This window comes from Malaclemys terrapin, chromosome 11 (assembly GCF_027887155.1).
Source record: "Malaclemys terrapin pileata isolate rMalTer1 chromosome 11, rMalTer1.hap1, whole genome shotgun sequence".
Lineage (NCBI taxonomy): Eukaryota > Metazoa > Chordata > Testudines > Emydidae > Malaclemys > Malaclemys terrapin.
Genome location: NC_071515.1, coordinates 41,475,612 through 41,495,085, shown reverse-complemented (window position 1 = coordinate 41,495,085; position 19,474 = coordinate 41,475,612). Strand labels below are relative to the sequence as shown.

Genomic DNA, 19,474 nt, shown 5'->3' with positions numbered 1-19,474 from the left:
TTAAAGTTTCTGCATTTTCCCCCATATCAAGTAGCTTTTTCTTCCCGCATCCCCCAGCACCTTTTCTATGGTACGTGGCTAGGAAGAGCCTATGTAGAAAAGCCACCTGGATGATAAAGCTATGTGAAAAGAATAGAATATGTTACAGAGCTAGGGCTCTGATCTGTATAAATGTTTGGTATAAAAACTTCCAAAATACAGAAAAACAAACAATTATGATATGTTCCACCATATCATCTCACATTCTGAACTGACATCAGGAAAAACTCATGTTGTCCATACAGAATAAAGCTAAATTTGTAATTAACAAACAAATTCCTTCTTCCCGGGGCAGATGATGTTCCAGAGGCTCAGTATGTGTGAAAACTAATTTTTAGGTAACAACATTCATAGAATTGTAAGCTCTTTCGGGCAGGAACAGGCTGTATCTTATTCAAGGGCCTTCCAGGCACTACTATATAATAGATGTAATACATAATTAACACAATCTGAATAACAATACAATTTACTCAGCTTTGTATTTTTTTTTTTGGTAAAGCAAAAATAGTCCTTGACTTAATTGCAGACATCAGTACAGACATGGTGCAGGAAGGTAACACAACATTTAGAGTATCTAGAATATTTCTAGCTATGACCCCTACCCCGATTCTCACTTGAGCTCAGAGAGCAAGAGAAACGGCTATGTCTTTGCAGTGTGGATGGTACAATGGGGAGAGGGCTCCTTGTACACCTGAGGAGGAAAAGCCACTATTTGGACCTAAAATGTTATGTTTTCTTCTGTGGGAAACAGAGTAGTTTGAAACCTTCACTTAAGATGACTTCTATGAGTCCCACTCACCACAGTAATGCCTCCGTAAGAAAGAACAGCAGCAATTTACTTCAATACCACTGTTGTCTGAAATATTTTGGGACCCTTCAAGTATTTAAAGATTTAAGTTCTACTGGCTTTTTTGTGAGCAAAATAATTGCTTTTAGCAGTGTCTGAGAGGTGTGGCCAAGCTGATTCCCCAGATGCAATAACTTTATACATACTTGAAATTTCAACTGTCATTGTTTATTACTGTTTTGGCTACATTCTCTACAATTTCAGCAGCATCTTAAAGAGACAGTTAATGTATCTTTATGTACAATGAAAACAAAATGGCTTGCAACATCAAAAACAAGAGCCACAGTTTAACTGTACAATATTAAATGAAAACCTGTGGTAATACAGCCTCCTTTTTCTGCAGCATGGACAAAATTACATCTAGGTATTCAGCATCATGAATGGGACAGTAAAAGGAATAATGTATGTGAGAGAGAGAGTTCTGAAAAATAAATTTCTACCATACAAGGCAGTTAGAAAATGTTTCACATTTTAAAATATCTGTACAAGCCACAAGAAACATTTCCTTGTTGATAGGAACTTCCAGAAATAGAAAATAACTATGAACAAGTTCTATATCTAGTATCAATGTGCTCCACAGGTTGAGAGCACAAGAAACTGACTTAAAGAACTGTACTGTATATGTCCAACACAGATTTCTTTTACATGCCTTGATTGTTAATGAATCATCTACTTTTAATCTCTCTATAACGTACAGCTGACTTGCACTTTAAGGAGGTCATTTGATTCTTCTGCAAAAGTAAAAGCAACATAATTTAGCAGCAATTAAAAGCGCCTTCAAGGAGACTTAAAAAAAATACAATATCCAATTAGAAAAAGCCATACTTTAAACATTTGTACAGGAATAAGTGGCTGAAATTTAATAACTAAAAATATGACCTCTGTACAACAATTTACAATAGCATTAGAAGGGAATTCATCATTATCCTGCATAGAACATCATACATAACCTGTCTGCACTTGGATATATGCTATCATTTACTTTTCTCAAAGGCCTGGAAAGTGGCAGCATTGTCAAAACTTGTGACAAGTATAATAAATTTAAAGAATGTAGATGGGTTCAAAATTAGCTATTTGAGGGATAATGTACCAGAAACTATGCATCACCCTTCAAATCTCAGTGAAACGAGGACACATGGGTTTTGAGGTACAGCCTTTAATAAGACCAAATAGCCAAACAAAAGATTATAACTTTTTCAGAAAAGCTTTATACAGAATGCAACTGTGACACTCACTTCTTACTTTGGTTTCAACCACTTGGGAAGTAGGTTTTTTTGTTGTTTTTTTTTTTTGTCCAGACACTGAACCTTTCCTGTGTGTTCAAATTTGTCCATTACTTTTCTTATTTAAATAATGAAAAACTACCCTTCATGTTAGCACTCTCCAGTATCAACCAAATGTACTTTATAAGTATTAAAAAGATTATTTACAGTGTTCCCCAAAAAACCCCAAAACCTTTTCTTTACTCTTAAACACAGCACATCGATTTGTGTGCAACAAGCAGTGTCATTCTTCAATGTTTAAAGGTTACAGTCAGAAGGGTATATTTATTCACAGTCCATGATCCATTCCCATCAAACAAATGGACACTAAGCAGGAGGACTTCAGTCTGAAAACACAGTAATCAAAGTTGTCCTGTGTAAAAACACTCAAATGCTCACAAACTAGTCTGCATCTGGAAACTATAAATATATCATGCCAGTCTTCACTTGGAGAAATTTCAGTACGAAATAATGCTTGAAGTAGGTGGCGTAGGAGATGCTGCCAGCCCAGTCATATGTAAGTTTCCTGAAGAATTTGATCTTCTCATGTGAGGGAGAAGATAAGGATCATTAGCCAGCTGGTGGACATCAAATCGATCTTCTTTGCGGTATGCTAAACAGCGTCTGATAAAGGCCTAGAAAAACAGGGGGGAAAAAATTACTACTCTTCCAAATAAAATGAATGCTGCTTATGAGCCAATTCTTCCTCCAGTTGATTTAACAAGTTCTAAACAGTTTGAAGTTCTAGAAGAGTTGTTGTTTTCAAGCAGCTCAATTCAGCAGAACAATGTAATTTGTAACGAACTAGTAGGTCCCCAGAATTCTGCAACACTTATGTCAAAATGGTAGGAAGGGTACAGCAAATGCAGAGCAGACAGAATTCTATGGCAACTTTCAGTGACACCTCTGGCATTTCTATGACAATATTAGCTTGTAAAAGCAATGTTGAAGATAATCTTCCCTCTTTTGCCTACAAGGTTTTTTCATTTTAAGGATTGCAAAACTGAAAAACCTCTTCACTACCCTTCCCCACCACCTATATTGATTTAAATGGCTTCTGTGCTCTGCTCTTCCCTTACTCTTCTTGACTTTAAGCCAACCATTCCTCAATGGCACTTGTTAACATACTTGTTAATCTGCCGGCATGTAACAACAAAACTAGTGTCACTTAAAAAAAAAAAATCAATCTTATCTGAAAAACTTCATGAACAGACAAAAACTATGGAATCCAAATTTTACATGAAAACAAACATCCTTTAACACATTACTGTTTTGAAATAATATTTACAATCAATAAATTGAAGCAAGTGCAGGAGAAATCTGAGAATGTAGAGAGAGCATGCATGTTAAGTGTGTAGCCAGTGGGTTTCTATGGTCCTTCCAGATACATGCTTATTTTTCCATTCAGTGATGCTAGAAGGGTTGTTCTCTCTAGCAGATTTAGTGATGTTCTCTGTAATAATGAGGATAGCTATGGAAATGTTCCAGAAATAGGATATTGGCACCAGGGGTGGGTGGGAAGAAATCATCTTGGTCCATTTCAGAAAGATTGAATTTGGGAGGCTCTGTGGTAGTGAAATTAAGTAGCTGTCAAACTGTGCTAGGATTATTGAATGTGTAATCAAATATATTTTCACAAGATCATATGGCATGAAAGAAATTAGCATCTTCAGAATGTAGAAGATTTCTGTAACTTTCCTTTGTGGAAACTGTAGGAAATTCTACTGTGAATCAGATGGAGAGTAGATGAGAAGTTGATTAAACTACTCCATTCTAGTTGTCCTCTGTAAGTTAAGAAGGTTTTATCACACTGGTTTGCCTAGATGTGAGGGAATCTAGCAAAAAGCTACTCTTGATTGTGCTGGATGCCAGGCTGGAAAGGCACTGTACCTCTAAGCATCCTGTATTTAAAAAAAGTTGTCTGGAAAATCCTCTCACAGCTAACTCCCAGCCCCCAACCTACTTACCCCACCTTATATAACCAGGCTTGACAAAATGTGATTTAAAAAAAAAAAAATTCCATGGATAATATTTATTTTTAAACATTTTTTTCCCCAATTTTTAATTGATTTAAAGTTTCACAGTTGGGGGGAAATCACGGGGGAGGATCAGAAAATAATTTAATAACAGTGGACATTGAGATTCAAAAAGTTAAAGCTTAAAAACATTAACACAAATGATCCTCTAAGTCCCAAAATAAAGTCCATCACCACAACACAAAAGCTCATGCTCAGCTCTGGTGTCTTCATCCAAGCCTGGAGCTGTTCTTCTATCTAAATCTGCTCTGCACCAAGCAGCCACTACCTGCCCTTCCTAACTAGAGCTCAGCCTTCTTCAGCTCTCTCTCTCCGGCTCAGCGAGAGGGTCAGCAGCCAACCCTCCACTGCTGCTGTCCTGATCTTCCCCTAGTTACTCTCTCCTTCAGGAGTCTCGTTCTCTCTGCAGCCTCTCCTGCAGCTTCCTCTACCAGCACCCTTACCTCCCTTGATCGAGAGAGGTCCTGGGTAGCCATCCTTCCCCTGTTGCTAGCTCCCATTTTATAAGGCCCCAGGGCCTTCCCTTAAACCCAACTGGAAGCATGCGTACTGGACCCTGCTCCCTCAGACAGGCCATTAACCCTGTTACACAATGCTATGGATTTAATTAACATACCATGAAAAAAATAATTAGAATTTAGTTAAGTAATTAGATTGTGGGAAGATTAGGGAAAAATCCTCCTTTCCCTGATAAAGCAATTCAGTTTTTTACCCTTTGTCCTAAAATAAAGACTGAAGATCAAAGAAAAACATGCATTTGTTAGTGATATGAATTTCATAGAAACCGGACGTAGCAGTTTCACCATAATTTACTGTAACTACTGCATATCCAATAAGTGCAGGTCTTTATATAAAAGTATATGTTACTTTCCTACTGGAAAATAAAGGAAAAAATCATGCAAATGTATGTGTTTATATATTAATATTCAGCAGTTCTTAGGCATTTTTGGATTTTAGCATTTTAACATTTTATTTAAAAAAATAAATGAATTACTGAAAGTAGTTTACAAGGTCCTTGGGGCAGGGTTTTGTTTTTAAATCTTTGTGTACCTATAGCACTGTAGGAACAATAACATAATGCAAAAGACAGCTAAACACAAATCGGAAGAAAATGACATGTGGATCTTAAAGTGCAGTCACACACTGAAAACTGACTGTAAAAATATCATCAAGAATATCCATGTTTATTTAATCTCAATAATTTTTAGATCAAATTTTCAGTTTACAATGTGTTTTTTCCAACTGCCAGGTCTGTCAATCTGACTTCTTTCTTGCTTCCACATTGTCATCAATAGAAAGTCTGCAAATGCATGTTAGTTTACACTTGGTGTACATATCAGAAAAGAATGCATCGCTCTTATATAGGTATTGTGATTAACTGATGCTAATAACAGTAAAAGATAAGTAACAATTAATTGTTGTCATTAATGGCAGCAAATACTATTCAGAATACAAAGAGGGTAATAAATTGCCAGTTTTAAATAGCCATTTTCTGACTATAACCACATTTAAATAGCTGTTGCCTCATGTTTTCCTTCAATAAATTCAATCACAAAAAACCATTAGGGTCAAACTAAAAGGTATGGGGCATAAACTATTAAAAAATGTAAGCTTATCAGTCACATGCTGTTCTCCTATTGTATGTGCCTGTGTCCATTAACTGAATACAAGAGACCCAATTTTTCCAAACCAAGAACAAAAATTACAGGACAAACAATTCTTCTTGAAATGTCTACATAAACTTTATGTGACCCCCTAACTGTAACTTGCTCAATATGAAATTCCTTTTAAGAATATCACCAACAGAAATGTATGCAGGCAAACCATAACAAAAAGGTTCATTCCAAAAAGATTTTCACATCTTCTTGAAAAGTAGTCTCTACAGTTATTAAATTATGTCTACTTTGCCCTCTTAACCTCCAGAGGCAGAATCTTACTTATTTGATCAAGATTCCACATTGCTCCTACTTCTACACCATTTGGATCCCAAAAGATGTATTCCTTACATTGTTACATTAATTGTTTTGGAACACTGGAAGTAGTGCCCAATTGTTTTCCTATAGCATTATTTTGAACCAGCATCAAGTCTTTTGCTTGAGTCAGGGTCACTAATATCCAGAGTATGCATAAGAACAATTTTAAATCAAGTACCTCCAATTTATTTTCTCCCCCAATTTCTAGAACCTAGTTTATGGTACAGATGTCCACAGCTATAATCACCAAAGTCATTGGAATCTCCTTTTATCCTCATTTCTCTGTAGAATCTTGAATGTCCAGGGAGAAGGGGTTAGACCAGTGGTTCTCAAACTTTTGTACTGGTGACCCCTTTCACATAGCAAGCCACTGAGTGCGACTCCCCTTATAAATTAAAAACACTTTTTTATATATTTAACACCATTATAAATGCTGGAGGCAAAGCGGGGTTTAGGGTGGAGGCTGACAGCTCACGACCCTCCCTCCCCCGTAATAACCCCGTGACCCCGAGGGATCCCGACCCCCAGTTTGAGAACCCCTGGGTTAGACATTTCTTCCAGTCCCAAAATAATGTGTTTTTTTAAATGTACAGATCTCTGCCCTGCATACTCTATGGCAGCCCAACTATTTTGATATTCTTGTCCCTCATGAAGTTGATCTGATCTTGAGAACATGTACTACTTAACCAGCCTAGAGTTCATGTGACTGGTACATTATGAATTTCAAAGGGAGCAATGGTAGAAGGCATTTTCCCAGTGCATTCCAGCAGTGAAGCTGGTTCTTCAGATTGAGAAAACTAGGTAACAAACATTCACTATTTTCAGAAGCAGCCTGTTACAAAACAAAATTTTAATGAAATGACTTAATTAGCTAATACAGTGAGGCAGCCAGAGTCTTCTAGGGAATAAACACCAAAACCAGACAGCATCAGTGATGAGAGTTTTTGGGAAGGCCTGGTTTGAAGCACCTTGGAGTTCTTCTGGAACAAAGGCACTATGTAAATGTAAAATGATGAAGTAAGTCTTTCCCAAATTATTTTTGGGCATCTGATCTTGGATAAGTTCCAAAAGAGATATATTGTACAAAAAACTGAAATAATTTCAAAGTGTAAAGAGAGGCTGTAACCAGGAATACCTGTCCATTGTGTCTTTCCCACTTACATGATATTCTTAAATTAGTGGTAATTTTATAGCTTGCTTCTATAGTAAATACTCTAAAACCAATCAATAAATTTAGTATTTGCTTCATGCTACTCAATTAGGTTCTAAGAAAATTTACCTTGGCTTCATTGCTTACAACAGGTTTAACTGGGAACTGGACTTCTGTGGCTTTTAATATTGTGTTTTCTTGTAGGATATCTTGTTGTGATTGATTATGACCAAATGGCTGAAAAATAAATTCAGAAAAATTTCCTCATGAAGCATCCAGGTATCAATTTCAGTGACAACATATCTTCATTCTAATTTATGTTATTTTAAACTGTCTGTGTGCTCACAAAAATATCTAGTAACACTTAAGTAAAATGACATTTTTATGTCAGGTTAGACTATTTGTTCCTCTACCTCTTGTTTGAAAGAGGTATCAACGAACATAATATCAATGTTCAGAAACGGAAGTAACAAAGTCTTTATGACCACAATTTCAGTGCGTAGCGGAGATATACGTAGAGAAGCTTGTCTTAAAGCTGTACAAGGTTTTTAAACACATTTTGTCTCACCTTTCTTCCATAAAGACACTGGAAAAAGATTACTCCAACTGACCATACATCAACCTTGTTTGAAATCTTTGGTGGCTCTTTGCCAACTACAAAACACTCTGGAGGCAAGTACCTGTAAAACCAAAACCTTCTGTCACTGCAAGTAAACCCACAATCTTTATATCATGTTCAAACACAAAGTTATACATCTGACTGCACCTGATTTCTTAACACTGGTACAGTTATTTCAAGTCTGTTTTTTTTTTTTAAATCAAGAGTGACATTGTAATTTTCAATATTTTATAGTGTCAGACACAGATAATAGAGCTAATCAACCATATAGTGAGATTTCAATTTTTAGAAAGTGAAGTTAATGTTAAAGAATAGGGTCTATTTTATTTATCTCGTATTCCTAGCAGTGGGAAAAATAACTATTGCCTGAGATTTAGAGATTGGGGCCCTAGACTGGATATATACTCCTCTCTTTTAGTTGCCTATTCTCACAGGAGGTAAATAAATTAAATATGTATTTATTGAAATGTCTGTGTAAATCACAAGATTGTTTTCTACTTATTATAGAAGCAAAAACGTTAAAAATGACTTTACAGTACTTTACATCTATCAACATTAAAGCTTATGTAACCCTTTCATTACTGTCCCTTCTTCACACTTGATGACCTGCTGCAATGTACTGTATATCAATGAAATGAAAATACACCATATAGTACATACAGTAGGTCAGGGCCGGCTCTAGGTTTTTTGCCGCCCCAAGCAAAAAAAAAATTTGCCTGCCCCCCACTCCAGTGCCCTCCCCCACCCACACCCCCTGCCGCCCCAGCCCTGGACTCCCCACCCCTACAAACGTGATCTCCTCGTTCACCACAGCAATCCCCGTTTACACTTGCAGTGGGGATCAAAGCGTTTCTCCTATTTTTATTTCACTTTAGTATAAATCTCGGCCCCCCCCATCCCCCGCAACTCCATCTTTAGTGCTCCAAATGCACATGGAAGGCACAGGGACTAACCCTCAAACCCTGTACCTGGAAAGGATGGGGATCTAGTAAAGAGGGTTCAGGCAGAGGAGCAGATGTGGGGGTGCTTGGGGGCTCTACACTGGCAGAGAAGTATGTGATGTACTTGCAGAGGAGGGTGGAGGAGTAGAGAGGGTATCAGGAGGGTTGCGGGAGAAGAGATGCAGGGGAAGGGGGAGGTGCAGGAGGAGAGGACTAGGGGAGGGTACAAGGGGAAAGGTGCAGGTGAAGGGAGAGTACAAGGGGAGGGGGTGCAGCGAAGGAGCGATGGGGGGGAGGTACAAGTGAAGAGGCTGCGAGCGGGATGGGGGGTGCAAGGGCTGAGAGGGGCAGGCGCTGACAGCTGCTTCCCCAGCCCCATGCAGGCAGAGCCGAGAGGATGGACACTGACCCCCAGGTGCCTGAGCCGCGGGGGTCCCCCAGCGGGGCAGTATCTCCTGCTGCCCCGCTCGGAGCCAGGCTCTGCCTTTCCCCACCCCTGGCGCTGTGGGGGCTCGGGGCAAGCAGCACGGGGCTGAGGCGGGGGAGGTGTGCAGTGGGCTGGGTCCGGGGGCAGGAAGGGACAGCTCCCTAGTAGCTGGGGCTGCCCAGCCACTTGCCCCATCAGCGCACAAGCCGGGATCCGCGCCCCCTGCCCAGCCCGGTGGCGCCCTGCACAGCCCACTTGGGCGGGGAAATGCCACACCGCCCTGGGGAGACAGCGGTGGTGGCAGCAGGAACCCTCCTCCCTCCCTGCATCCCGGGCCCCGCTTCCCTCCCTCCCCGGCTCCTCACACACTCCGGGAGCCCCTCTCGCCGCCGCAGCCCGGGCTTGGCTCCAGGGGACACTGGCTCTCCAGTGGCAGGGCTCTGACCAGGGCCGGCTCCTGGCTTTTTGCCGCCCCAAGCAAAAAAAAAAAAAAAAAAAAAAAGAGGGGGGAGGGGCCGGAGTGCTGCCCCTTGGGAAGTGCCGCCCCAAGCACATGCTTGGAGCGCTGGTGCCTAGAGCCAGCCCTGCAGTAGGTAGTGAATAGTTTACAAGAGATACAATGAACATAGACATTCAGCTTCTGTACATGACAATTTATATAAATTCCTTATAAAATAACTCCCACTTCAAATTATCTTACAGCATTTCCTTCTATGAATCAACCATTTCGAGATATACTCGGAGACAGAAAACAACTAGTTTCTAAAGAAAATCCCATTATTTTAGCAATGTGATGTGTTGAAACTTAGTAGTGGTATAAAGGTCATGGACCCTATTTTTAGCATTTGTATTAATTTATAATGTAATTATTGCACATGGCATTTTAGACTAGTTAGAGGCCAAGGACCAAAATTTTATAACATAGACCCCCTAAAGTTACGCTCCTAAATAAATATTGAGAGTCTTAAGTAGATATAACATCAGAAACAGTTCAAGGTGTCTAATATCTCTAAAAATAAAGCCACTTATTTAAGCTCCTAAATATGGAATTAAGCATCCAACTTTAGGCTCCCAAGATTGAAAATTTTGTCAGCTGATTTTGTGTGTATTTATAGTATAAATGACTACAGGCATTATTATGCTAGTAACAGAACATTAATATATCAATAATTTTAAAAGATGAATCACAGCATATGATAAATTATACCAAAACATAGGGCCAAGCCGAAACATTAATGAAACAAAATAATGTATACATAGAAATATTTACACAAGATATATAGCGTTGTGAACTAGAGAACACTTTTAGTCTGACACGGTGACTAGAAAGTGAAAAAGTCAAAAGCAAGTTGTAGAGAGATATCACAATTAGTGAACATAATTCTATCACATCCATATTATTTAACATTTTCATTTGGCATAAATATTTCCAAATATTAATGTGTGCGTCTCTCTCTCCCACCTTCCTCCCCCTGCCAAATAGGTATAGTGTTTCCTAACTACTGAGTGCTTGACTTTGCAACCTAAATTATGTTTTTTTAATGTGGGGGGGTTTGTGTATAATTTCCTAGGGGTGGGTTCTGTGTTTTGTTAGCTAAAGAAAAAGGTAAAAACAAATACTATTATGTAAAACTTAGTAAACAGAAAAAGCTACAGAACTGATAGGTACAGTGTTGACGTTTCTGTTTAAAATTAAGTTTGAGCCCCTGACTTCTTTCCTTACTGCAGGTAAACTAATGAAAAGAGGCTAAGTGCTCAGAAGAGTTGGCAGATAATGAGCTGGCCAACACTAGCCTCCTACTTACTCTTCAAACTCACTAGCAGGATTGATGGGCTGCTATGGCAAAAAGCAGAAAAGCCAAAAGCCCCATCAGAACAGGGAGGGACTGGGGAGAACAAATCCCAGCCAGGAAGTTTCTATAGGCAAGGACAATGCTCACTGCTTTTCCTGTTCTGCAGGCAGTTCTATCGTTAAAGCTTTTTGTAAAAGAGCCCGAGTGCATGAGAGAGAAGAGATGGTTTATACCCCGCCTTCATTTCCACCCAACAGATACACTGGTGGGATGTCTCTGGGTCTCCTACCTACCTATTGAATTTAGGATGCAGGAGGGAGGGAGAGAGTGTAATTTCCCTGTTTGGGGTATCTCAGGCTGGCTGTTCCCTGCCCTACAGCTGCTAAAATCCTCAGTCTTCAAGAGCGAGGGCGTTTCCTACTACAGAGATCTCCAATATTATTAGAGACAAATACTTTTAGGAATGGTAAAGTTGGAGAATAAATGCTACTAAGACTGGTAAGACCCTGTAATCCTGGATGCGATAGAGGACAGTTTTCTTCCTCAAATCATCACTGAACCAACAAGAGTTGATGCAATTTTAGACTTGCTTTTGGTAAGTAGTGAGGACATCAAGGAAGAGCTAGTCATAAGAAATAACCTTGGATCGAGTGATCATGGGCTGATTCAATTTAAATTAAATGAAAAGATAATCAAAACCAGGTTGTCAACTATGATTTTTTATTGTAAAAGGGCAGACTTTGGTCAATTAAAAGAATTAGTTAAAGACATCAACTGTACTGAAGAGCAGAAAAAAACAAATATGGAGGTGGGTGGGAATTTCTTCAAATCAACTATACAAAACTATCTGAAATTTGCATCATAAGAAAAGGGAAAAGAACTTGTAGGGAAAGGCTACAGACCCAGCTGGATGAATAACCACCTAAAAAGTTTATTAGGTGTAATAAAGTAAGCAGAGAACCTATAGGGAATAAGAAAAGGGGTTGATCAGCAAAAAAATCTATATTGTGGAGGTTAGAAAAAGTAGGAGTAAAGCAAGAATTACCAAAAGTCAAGCTGAATTAGCTCTTGCTGTGGACATTTAAAATAAATAAGTTTTTTAGTTATAGAAATAAAGATAGACTGTGGAAGGACGAGGTTGGGCCATTATGCAGTGTGGATGGGAAGAAGATTAAAGATAATCTAGATATAGGTCAAAAACAAAATAAATAATTTGCTTCAGTTTTCAGTAAGGATGACAATACAGAATATGTACATGTGATGGAAATGAGTATCAAGAAATGGAAATTACTACATCTCAGGTGGAAGAAAACTTAAAGATCTTATTATGCTCGAATCAGGGGGACCAGATAACTTCCATCCCAGAACACTGAAACAACTGACACATGACATTGCTAGCCCGGTAGCAAGGATATTTAATAAATCTATCTATTTAGGGGTAATACTATATGACTGGAAAATAGCTAACATCATATCTATATTTAAGAAAGGGAAAACAAGTGATCTGGCATTTACAGACCTGTTAGTCTGACTTAAGTAATATGCAAGGTTTTAGATCAAGTTGTGAAGGAAAGAGTAATTACATTCATAGAGGTAAATGGTAAAGGGGATGTAATGTAATAAGGGTTAACATGATAGACTGACCTGATTTCCTTCTTTGAGAAAATAACTGATTTTTTAGATAAGGGAAGTGCAGTAAACCTAATACACTTGGACTTCAGTAAAGCATGTGACAACAGTATCACATGGGAAATTATTTCTTAAATTAGGGAAGACAGAGATCAGTACAAGTGTTGTAAGGTGGATAAGAAATTGGCTGAAGGGGAAAATGCAGTGGGTTATGCTAAAAGGTGAATTACTGGACTAGAGGGAGATTACTAGTGGAGTTCCTCAAAGATTAGTCTTGGGGCCAATCAACATTTTTATTAATGACTTGGCACAAAAAGTATAAGTGTGCTGATAACATTTGCTGATGATACAAAGCTGGGAGGCATTGTCAATACAGAGGAAGACTGGAATGTTATACAGGAATATCTGGATGACCTTGAAGACTGGAGTGACAGAAATGGGATGAAATTCAATGGTACAAAATGCAAAGTCATTCACTCAGGGTCCAATAATAAGAATTTCTGCTTCAGTTGGGGGCTCATCAGTTGGAAGTAACAGAGGAGGAGAAAGCCCTGGATGTGTGGGTCTATCACAGGATGATTATGAGCCACCACTGTGATGTACGGTGAAAAAGACAAATGTGATCCTAGGAAGTATCAGATGAAGCATTTTCAGTAGAGATAAAGTAGTATTAAACCATTGTGTAATGCACTGGTAAGACTTAATTTGGAATACTGGTACGATTCTGGTCACTCATGTTCAAGAAAGATTAATTTAAACTAAAGCAGGTGCAGAGAAGAGCTAGTAGGAAGATAAGGGGAATGGAGCACCCATCTTATGAGAGGAGACTGGGAAAACATGGCTTGTTTAGTCTAGTAAAATGAAGGTTGAGGGGAGATATAATTGCTCTCTATAAATACATTAGGGGATATGATTGCTCTCAGGGAGGTGAAGAGCTATTTAAACTGAAGGACAATGCTGGCACAAGAACAAGCATATATAAACTGCCCATGAACAAATTCAGGCTGGAAATCAGAAGAAGATTTCTAACTGTCAGAGGGATGAGGTTCTGTAACAGCCTCCCAAAAGGAGTTGTGGGGCAAGCAACTTCATTTTTAAGAGAGAGCAGAACAAATTTATGAGAGCTACTGTATAATGAGGCGCTCGTGATGTTAGGGGAAGGGCTCAATTACTCTGGGGTTCACTTTTGGTTTATGCCTGATGCATCTGAAGCTCATGCTTCAGGGTTTCACCTGGCAACCAGCAGAAGTCAGGAAGGGATTATTTCTTCCCCCCAGTATGTTCTGGATGGGTGTTTTTATCTCCTTTCTTTAAAGCATCAAGGAGGACCCACAGCTGGAAATGAGATATTGGGCAGGGCTCTAAGGAAGCACCAAGCATTCTCTGTCTCTCCCAGGTGCTTGGATGATTGGTTCTTGCTTACATGCTCATGGTCTAACTGATCGTCATATGTGGGGTCAGGAAGGAATTTTCCCCTAGGTCAGACTGGTGGTGACCTAGGTCAGACTGGTGGTGACCTTGGGGTTTTTTTTAGGGCTGTTGATTAATCGTAGTTAACTCATGCGATTAACTAAAAAAAATTCATCGCTATTAATTGCAGTTTTAATTTCACTGTTAAATGTCAATTGGTATTCTATTGTTTATTAAATATTTTGGATTTTTTCTACATTTTAAAATATATTGATTTCAATTACAACACAGAATACGAAGTGTATAGTGCTCACTTTATATTAACGTTCTTGGTGGCATCTGACTCATATGGTGAAAATGAACATGGGTCAGTCCACACTGCTTTGTATCGTTATCGAACAGAAACCATCATCAGCATGGAAGCATGTCCTCTGGAATGGTGGGTGAAGCACGAAGGGACATATGAATCTTTACCGCATCTGGCACGTAAATATCTTGCAACACCAGCTACAACAGTGCCATGTGAACACCTGTTCTCACTTTCAGGTGACATTTTAAACATTATCTCCTGCAAATGTAAACAAACTTGTTTGTCTGAGCAATTGGCTGAACTAGAAATAGGACTGAGTGGACTTGTAGGCTCTGACGTTTTACATAGTTTTATTTCTGAATGCAGTTTTTTGTATATAATTCTACATTTGTAAGTTCAACTTTCATGATAAAGAGATTGCACTACAGTACTTGTATTAAGTGAATTGAAAAATACTACCATATATACTCGTTCATAAGCCGAATTGTTTTAGTAAAAAAGGGAAGCACCAGAGAAGGGGGTCGGCTTATGAACAGAATAGAGAGGGAGAGGTGGGACACAGCCCCTCCCCCGAACAGAGGGAACAAGGAGAGGCAGCACAGCCAGCAGAGCCAGAAGGGAAGAGGCAGGGCCAGAGTGTCTCCGCTTCTGGCCATGCTGCTCTCCCCACAGCCTCCAAAGCAGCTGCAGCTCCAGGGCTGGCAGGCTGCAGCCACCCAGCCCGCCAGAGCAGGCTGCGGCCGCGCCGCCCGGCCCGGCCCACCGGAGCACGCTGCGGCCGCACTGCCCAGCCTGCCGGAGCAGCTCCAGCCAGGCCAGAGACATCCTCCCCTGGCCCCAGATAAGGTGAGAAGGGATGGGACGGGGAGAGTGTGGGGGTCCCGAGCTAGGGGTGGGGTCATGTGGGGGGTGGTCACAGGGGTTACTCCCGACCCCCAGCTTCTCCCCCCAAAAAATTTCCCCACCAGTTGCTGTCCCGGCCCATCAGGGTAAGAAGCTGGCGCGCCGGGACACTTTGTGTACTTAGGTTTACCTCCGTGCCTGCAGACGCGTGGTAAACAAACCATCTCAGCCTGCCAGCGGCTCATCCTGATGGCTCGGGAGCCAAAGTTGAATTATAGGGTCGGCTTATGAACAGGTCATAAAAATTTTCCATTTTTACTTATCCATCTTGCGGGGGGGTCAGCTTATAAATGAACTGGCTTATGATTGAGTATATATGGTATTTATTTTATTTTCACAGTGCAAATATTTATAATAAAAATAAATATTGAGTACTGTACACTTTGTATTCTGTGTTGTAATTGAAATCAATATACTTGAAAAAGTGGAAAACATCCAAAATATTTATATAAATAGAATTCTATTATTAACAGCGCGATTAGTCACGATTAATTTTTTAAATCACTTGACAACCCTAGATTTTTTGCCTCTACAGAGTCTGGGTGCGGGTCACTTGCTATGATTATTTAGTTGTATCTCATTTAATCATTTCCCTGTCACCGTGGGGGCCTTGAGCCCTGGTGCACCTCGGTCCCTCCTATTCGCTGACTGTGGCACTGAATAGGCTAGTCTCCTGTGGGTTGTAATATTTTGGTCTAATTTTGGTTGTTGGGTTTAATGTGCAGGTGCTGGATGGTGTTGGTGGCCTGTAATATACAGGTCAGGCTAGATGATCTGATGGTCCCTTCTGGCCTTAAATTCTCTAAGTAGCAGGAGAAGCAGGCACCCCCTCCACTTCCCACATATATTTTTCAAATAAATAGTCATATAAAGATATAAAACTCACCATGCCCTTCATAGATTTTGGACTTTTGCACAAAGTGAGAGGTCAGTGTGTGTTCAGTCTTACTTTTCCATAAGATTTTTACACTTGCGCTCATTTGGAAAATGTATTTAGACATGCATTTTTTTAAATGCTTTGTTCAGGACATGTGCTGCAATTTCACTGCACGTTAATGAAGTTTCAGGTACGCATGTGAGAAATGCCTAATTCTCAGAGGCCCTCCTAAGGGTCTAACCAAGTGCACAGATTTTAATCAACATACACAACACTGGAAAACACTCCATAACAGTTTTATACTGACACAGTATACATTTACCCTATATGTACATATGTAATAAAAATTGCCAAATATATATTATCCCTACACATATAGTATGGCTGGTCAGTTTTCCAGTCAACTGAACCTTTAAGACTAAAGGAATTATTTTAATGTGTGTGTATACGTAGTCTGAAGAAGATAATGATCTGGGGATCTAAAGTTCTTGGAATTGATAACATTTCTCCCAGGAGGATTTCCCAGTGCTAAGCATCTATGCAAACCTATCGCCCCTGGGAGGGCTGTCATGATCTTCCAAAAGCCAAGGGGTTTAATATATATTTTCTTCTTGGAAAACATGTTTATAACATTCTGAACTAAAATGGTGATTCTTTCAGAATGTTCAAATATATATCCTGGCTGCTGCCTTCCTGGAAGATTATGAGTGAAGTATAAACTGACTTCCACAGGAGAAGTAAAAATAGAAACATAGGAATTGCCATGCTAGAAGTAATCAAAGGTCCTCCTAGTCCAATTTCATTTTTCCAACACCAAACACTTTGCGGGGAAAAAAACCTGATAATGAAACCCACATACTGCACCTAACTGTGCAATACTATGCTTTGAGCAAGGGTGATTCTTTCTTACTTCAACTGATCCCCAGATTTGAGAACAGATTAGCTAACGTATCTGTAGAAGTTATTCGTACTCCTATAAACATTTGATTATGTTATGCATCCTACAAAATTCAGTAATATTATGTTCCTTCAACACTAAGATCCACAGGCTAAATGTTGCACATAAATCCTTTTCCTTCCCCTATTTTACATTTGATGCTTTTAATCCTAGATATCTGTGTAAAACTGATTTTACATTATTGAAATTTGAACAATAAAAATTTAAATAACATATCTGTCCAAACTTAAAATTACCAATAAGTTCCTGCCCCTTGTGAAGTTAAGTCCATTCCATCCACACCATAGCTGTCATCATCCATTATTTTAGAGAGACCAAAATCAGTGATTTTTATTTCTCCACATGCTGTTCCATCTACTAGAAGGATGTTACCTAACAACAACAAAACATTATGAATATGCAATCTTATCACAAGAATACTAAATAAATGCTTCTTAATAGGTTCAATCTGCAGCAGTGCCTGATACAGCTGAAGCAGCTGAATACCACCTTTCTACCCTCCTCCTCAAACCATTTTGACCTCTGCGTGGCTCTAAGTTGCTCCCAACTGCAATGGCCCCCCAAGGGACTGATTGGGTAGCTGGGAAACACCAGATCACAGCAACCCTGGCCATGGTGCTTTTTCCCACTTATTGTCCTGAAAACATATTCTACCAGCACCACAGAATTCACAGGAAGCTGGTTAAACTGGCTTTAGGGACAGCCTCTATATGCTCCCCAAGAACAGTGCAAAGGGGCTGCAGATGGGCCAAGGATCTCTCCCTGTTTTTAAACTGCACAATGAATTTCTCATACTATTTTTGTTTTCCTTTAGCATTATACTTTATTCATTATTTAAACAAAATTTATTTTTTACCAATCTCTTTCAAAAATATTAAATTAAGAACATAAATGTCTTAATAAAAATATATTCAGAATTGCTCTATATGAGAACAGTCATCCCTGAAACTGTGCAAAAGAGCATGCATACCGTACAACTCTATCCTCTCTAAAAGAAAACCATGTTAACAGTTTCTTACTTATTAAGTGGTAGCTTGATGTTGTACGGCACACTACACAAACACCATCTTTGCCTTAAGGGGTTAACAATTTTAGATTCACAAAGAGAGTACTAACAAACTAGATGGCCAACTGAAGCCCCAAGGTAGAAGATGGTGTAAATCTTTAGTCTGTTTAAAATGGTCACACTAATTTTATTTACTCTATGCTGAGTCATTATTGGAAGACTTAATGGATGCAGTAAGATTTAAGGAGAGATTAGAATAAAGATGATGGTCATTAGACATGCAAGAAAAATTGGACTGTTGCAGGCATAAAGGGGCAGCATGGAAGAGGACATGAAGATGACAGTGGAAGGAGGATACAAAGGGAGCAGCTAGGAAAGAGGCCCAATTATAGCAAAGGAGGACAACACTTGTATGCATGAGTGCAATTACACAGAGACTTTAGTGTGAAGACAAAAGCCTCAACTAAACGTAGGTGATGATAGCCAGCGAAAGGATTTGAGTAGACAAGGAAAACGCACAATAAAGGAAAATGATTTTCACAGCAGCATTCTGGAAAGATCAGAGGGGAAGGAAACAACAAATTATTTTCTTTGTATTTCTGAAGGTGTCCGTCATGTTCTCTGGATCTGTGATGGGGTGTCTGCCCCACACAGACATAAAAGGGGTTAATCATGCCATGTCCAGGAAGGAGCAATGGAAGTAAGTTCTCCCAGCAGCCCAGAGAGGCTGTTTGAAGTACAGCCAATTAGGGAGGAGATGCAGGGAGCAATCCAGGCCCCGAAGGCTCAGATAAAAGGGAGCTGCAGGGCAGAGTAGGGTCAGTTGCTGCAGGGAGCCCAGCTGAATGCCCTGCGGTAAGGGCGAAGAAGGTGCTAGGGCCACGGGGAAGTGGCCCAGGGAAATATAGCAGCACTGATGGAGGTTATAGAGGAGCAGCAGGAGGCTGCTATTTACTGAGTCCCTGGACTTGGGGCTGCAGTAGTGAGTGGGCCTGGGTCCCCCCGCAACTTGTCACTGGGGAAGTGGCTCAACTGTTGGACAGAGATCCCCTCCTGGAAGCAGGAAACAAACGATGACCTAGCCAGAGGGCTGAGTTGAGAAGAGGATGCTGCAGTTCTGGGAGCTGAGAGAGAAGCCACAGGTGGGAGCAGAGACTGAGTGCCGGTGTGCAGACCGCAGATGTGGGTGTCTGCCTTGAGCTAATTCTCAGCATGACCAGTCTAGCAATGAGGGCTGCACCTTGTGACAGGTACTTACCCCATAAATTAAAATCACAAAATAATGCAAAATGAC

At 39.9% G+C, this 19,474-nt stretch overlaps 1 protein-coding gene across 2 annotated transcripts in view; it reads right to left on the bottom strand.

Moving 5' to 3' along the window:
• Positions 1-1,032: 1,032 nt before the first annotated feature.
• The window catches only part of TLK1 (tousled like kinase 1), a 187,777-nt gene continuing 169,335 nt past the window's right edge, over positions 1,033-19,474 (bottom strand). For both annotated transcript variants that reach the window (XM_054043647.1, XM_054043645.1), the window contains exons 18-21: positions 17,411-17,546; positions 7,876-7,987; positions 7,437-7,544; positions 1,033-2,783 (exon numbers count right to left, since the gene is read on the bottom strand). In XM_054043647.1, the coding sequence (XP_053899622.1) occupies positions 2,607-2,783; positions 7,437-7,544; positions 7,876-7,987; positions 17,411-17,546 (533 nt within the window). In that variant the 3' untranslated portion in view covers positions 1,033-2,606. The remainder of the gene's footprint in view (positions 2,784-7,436; positions 7,545-7,875; positions 7,988-17,410; positions 17,547-19,474) is intronic.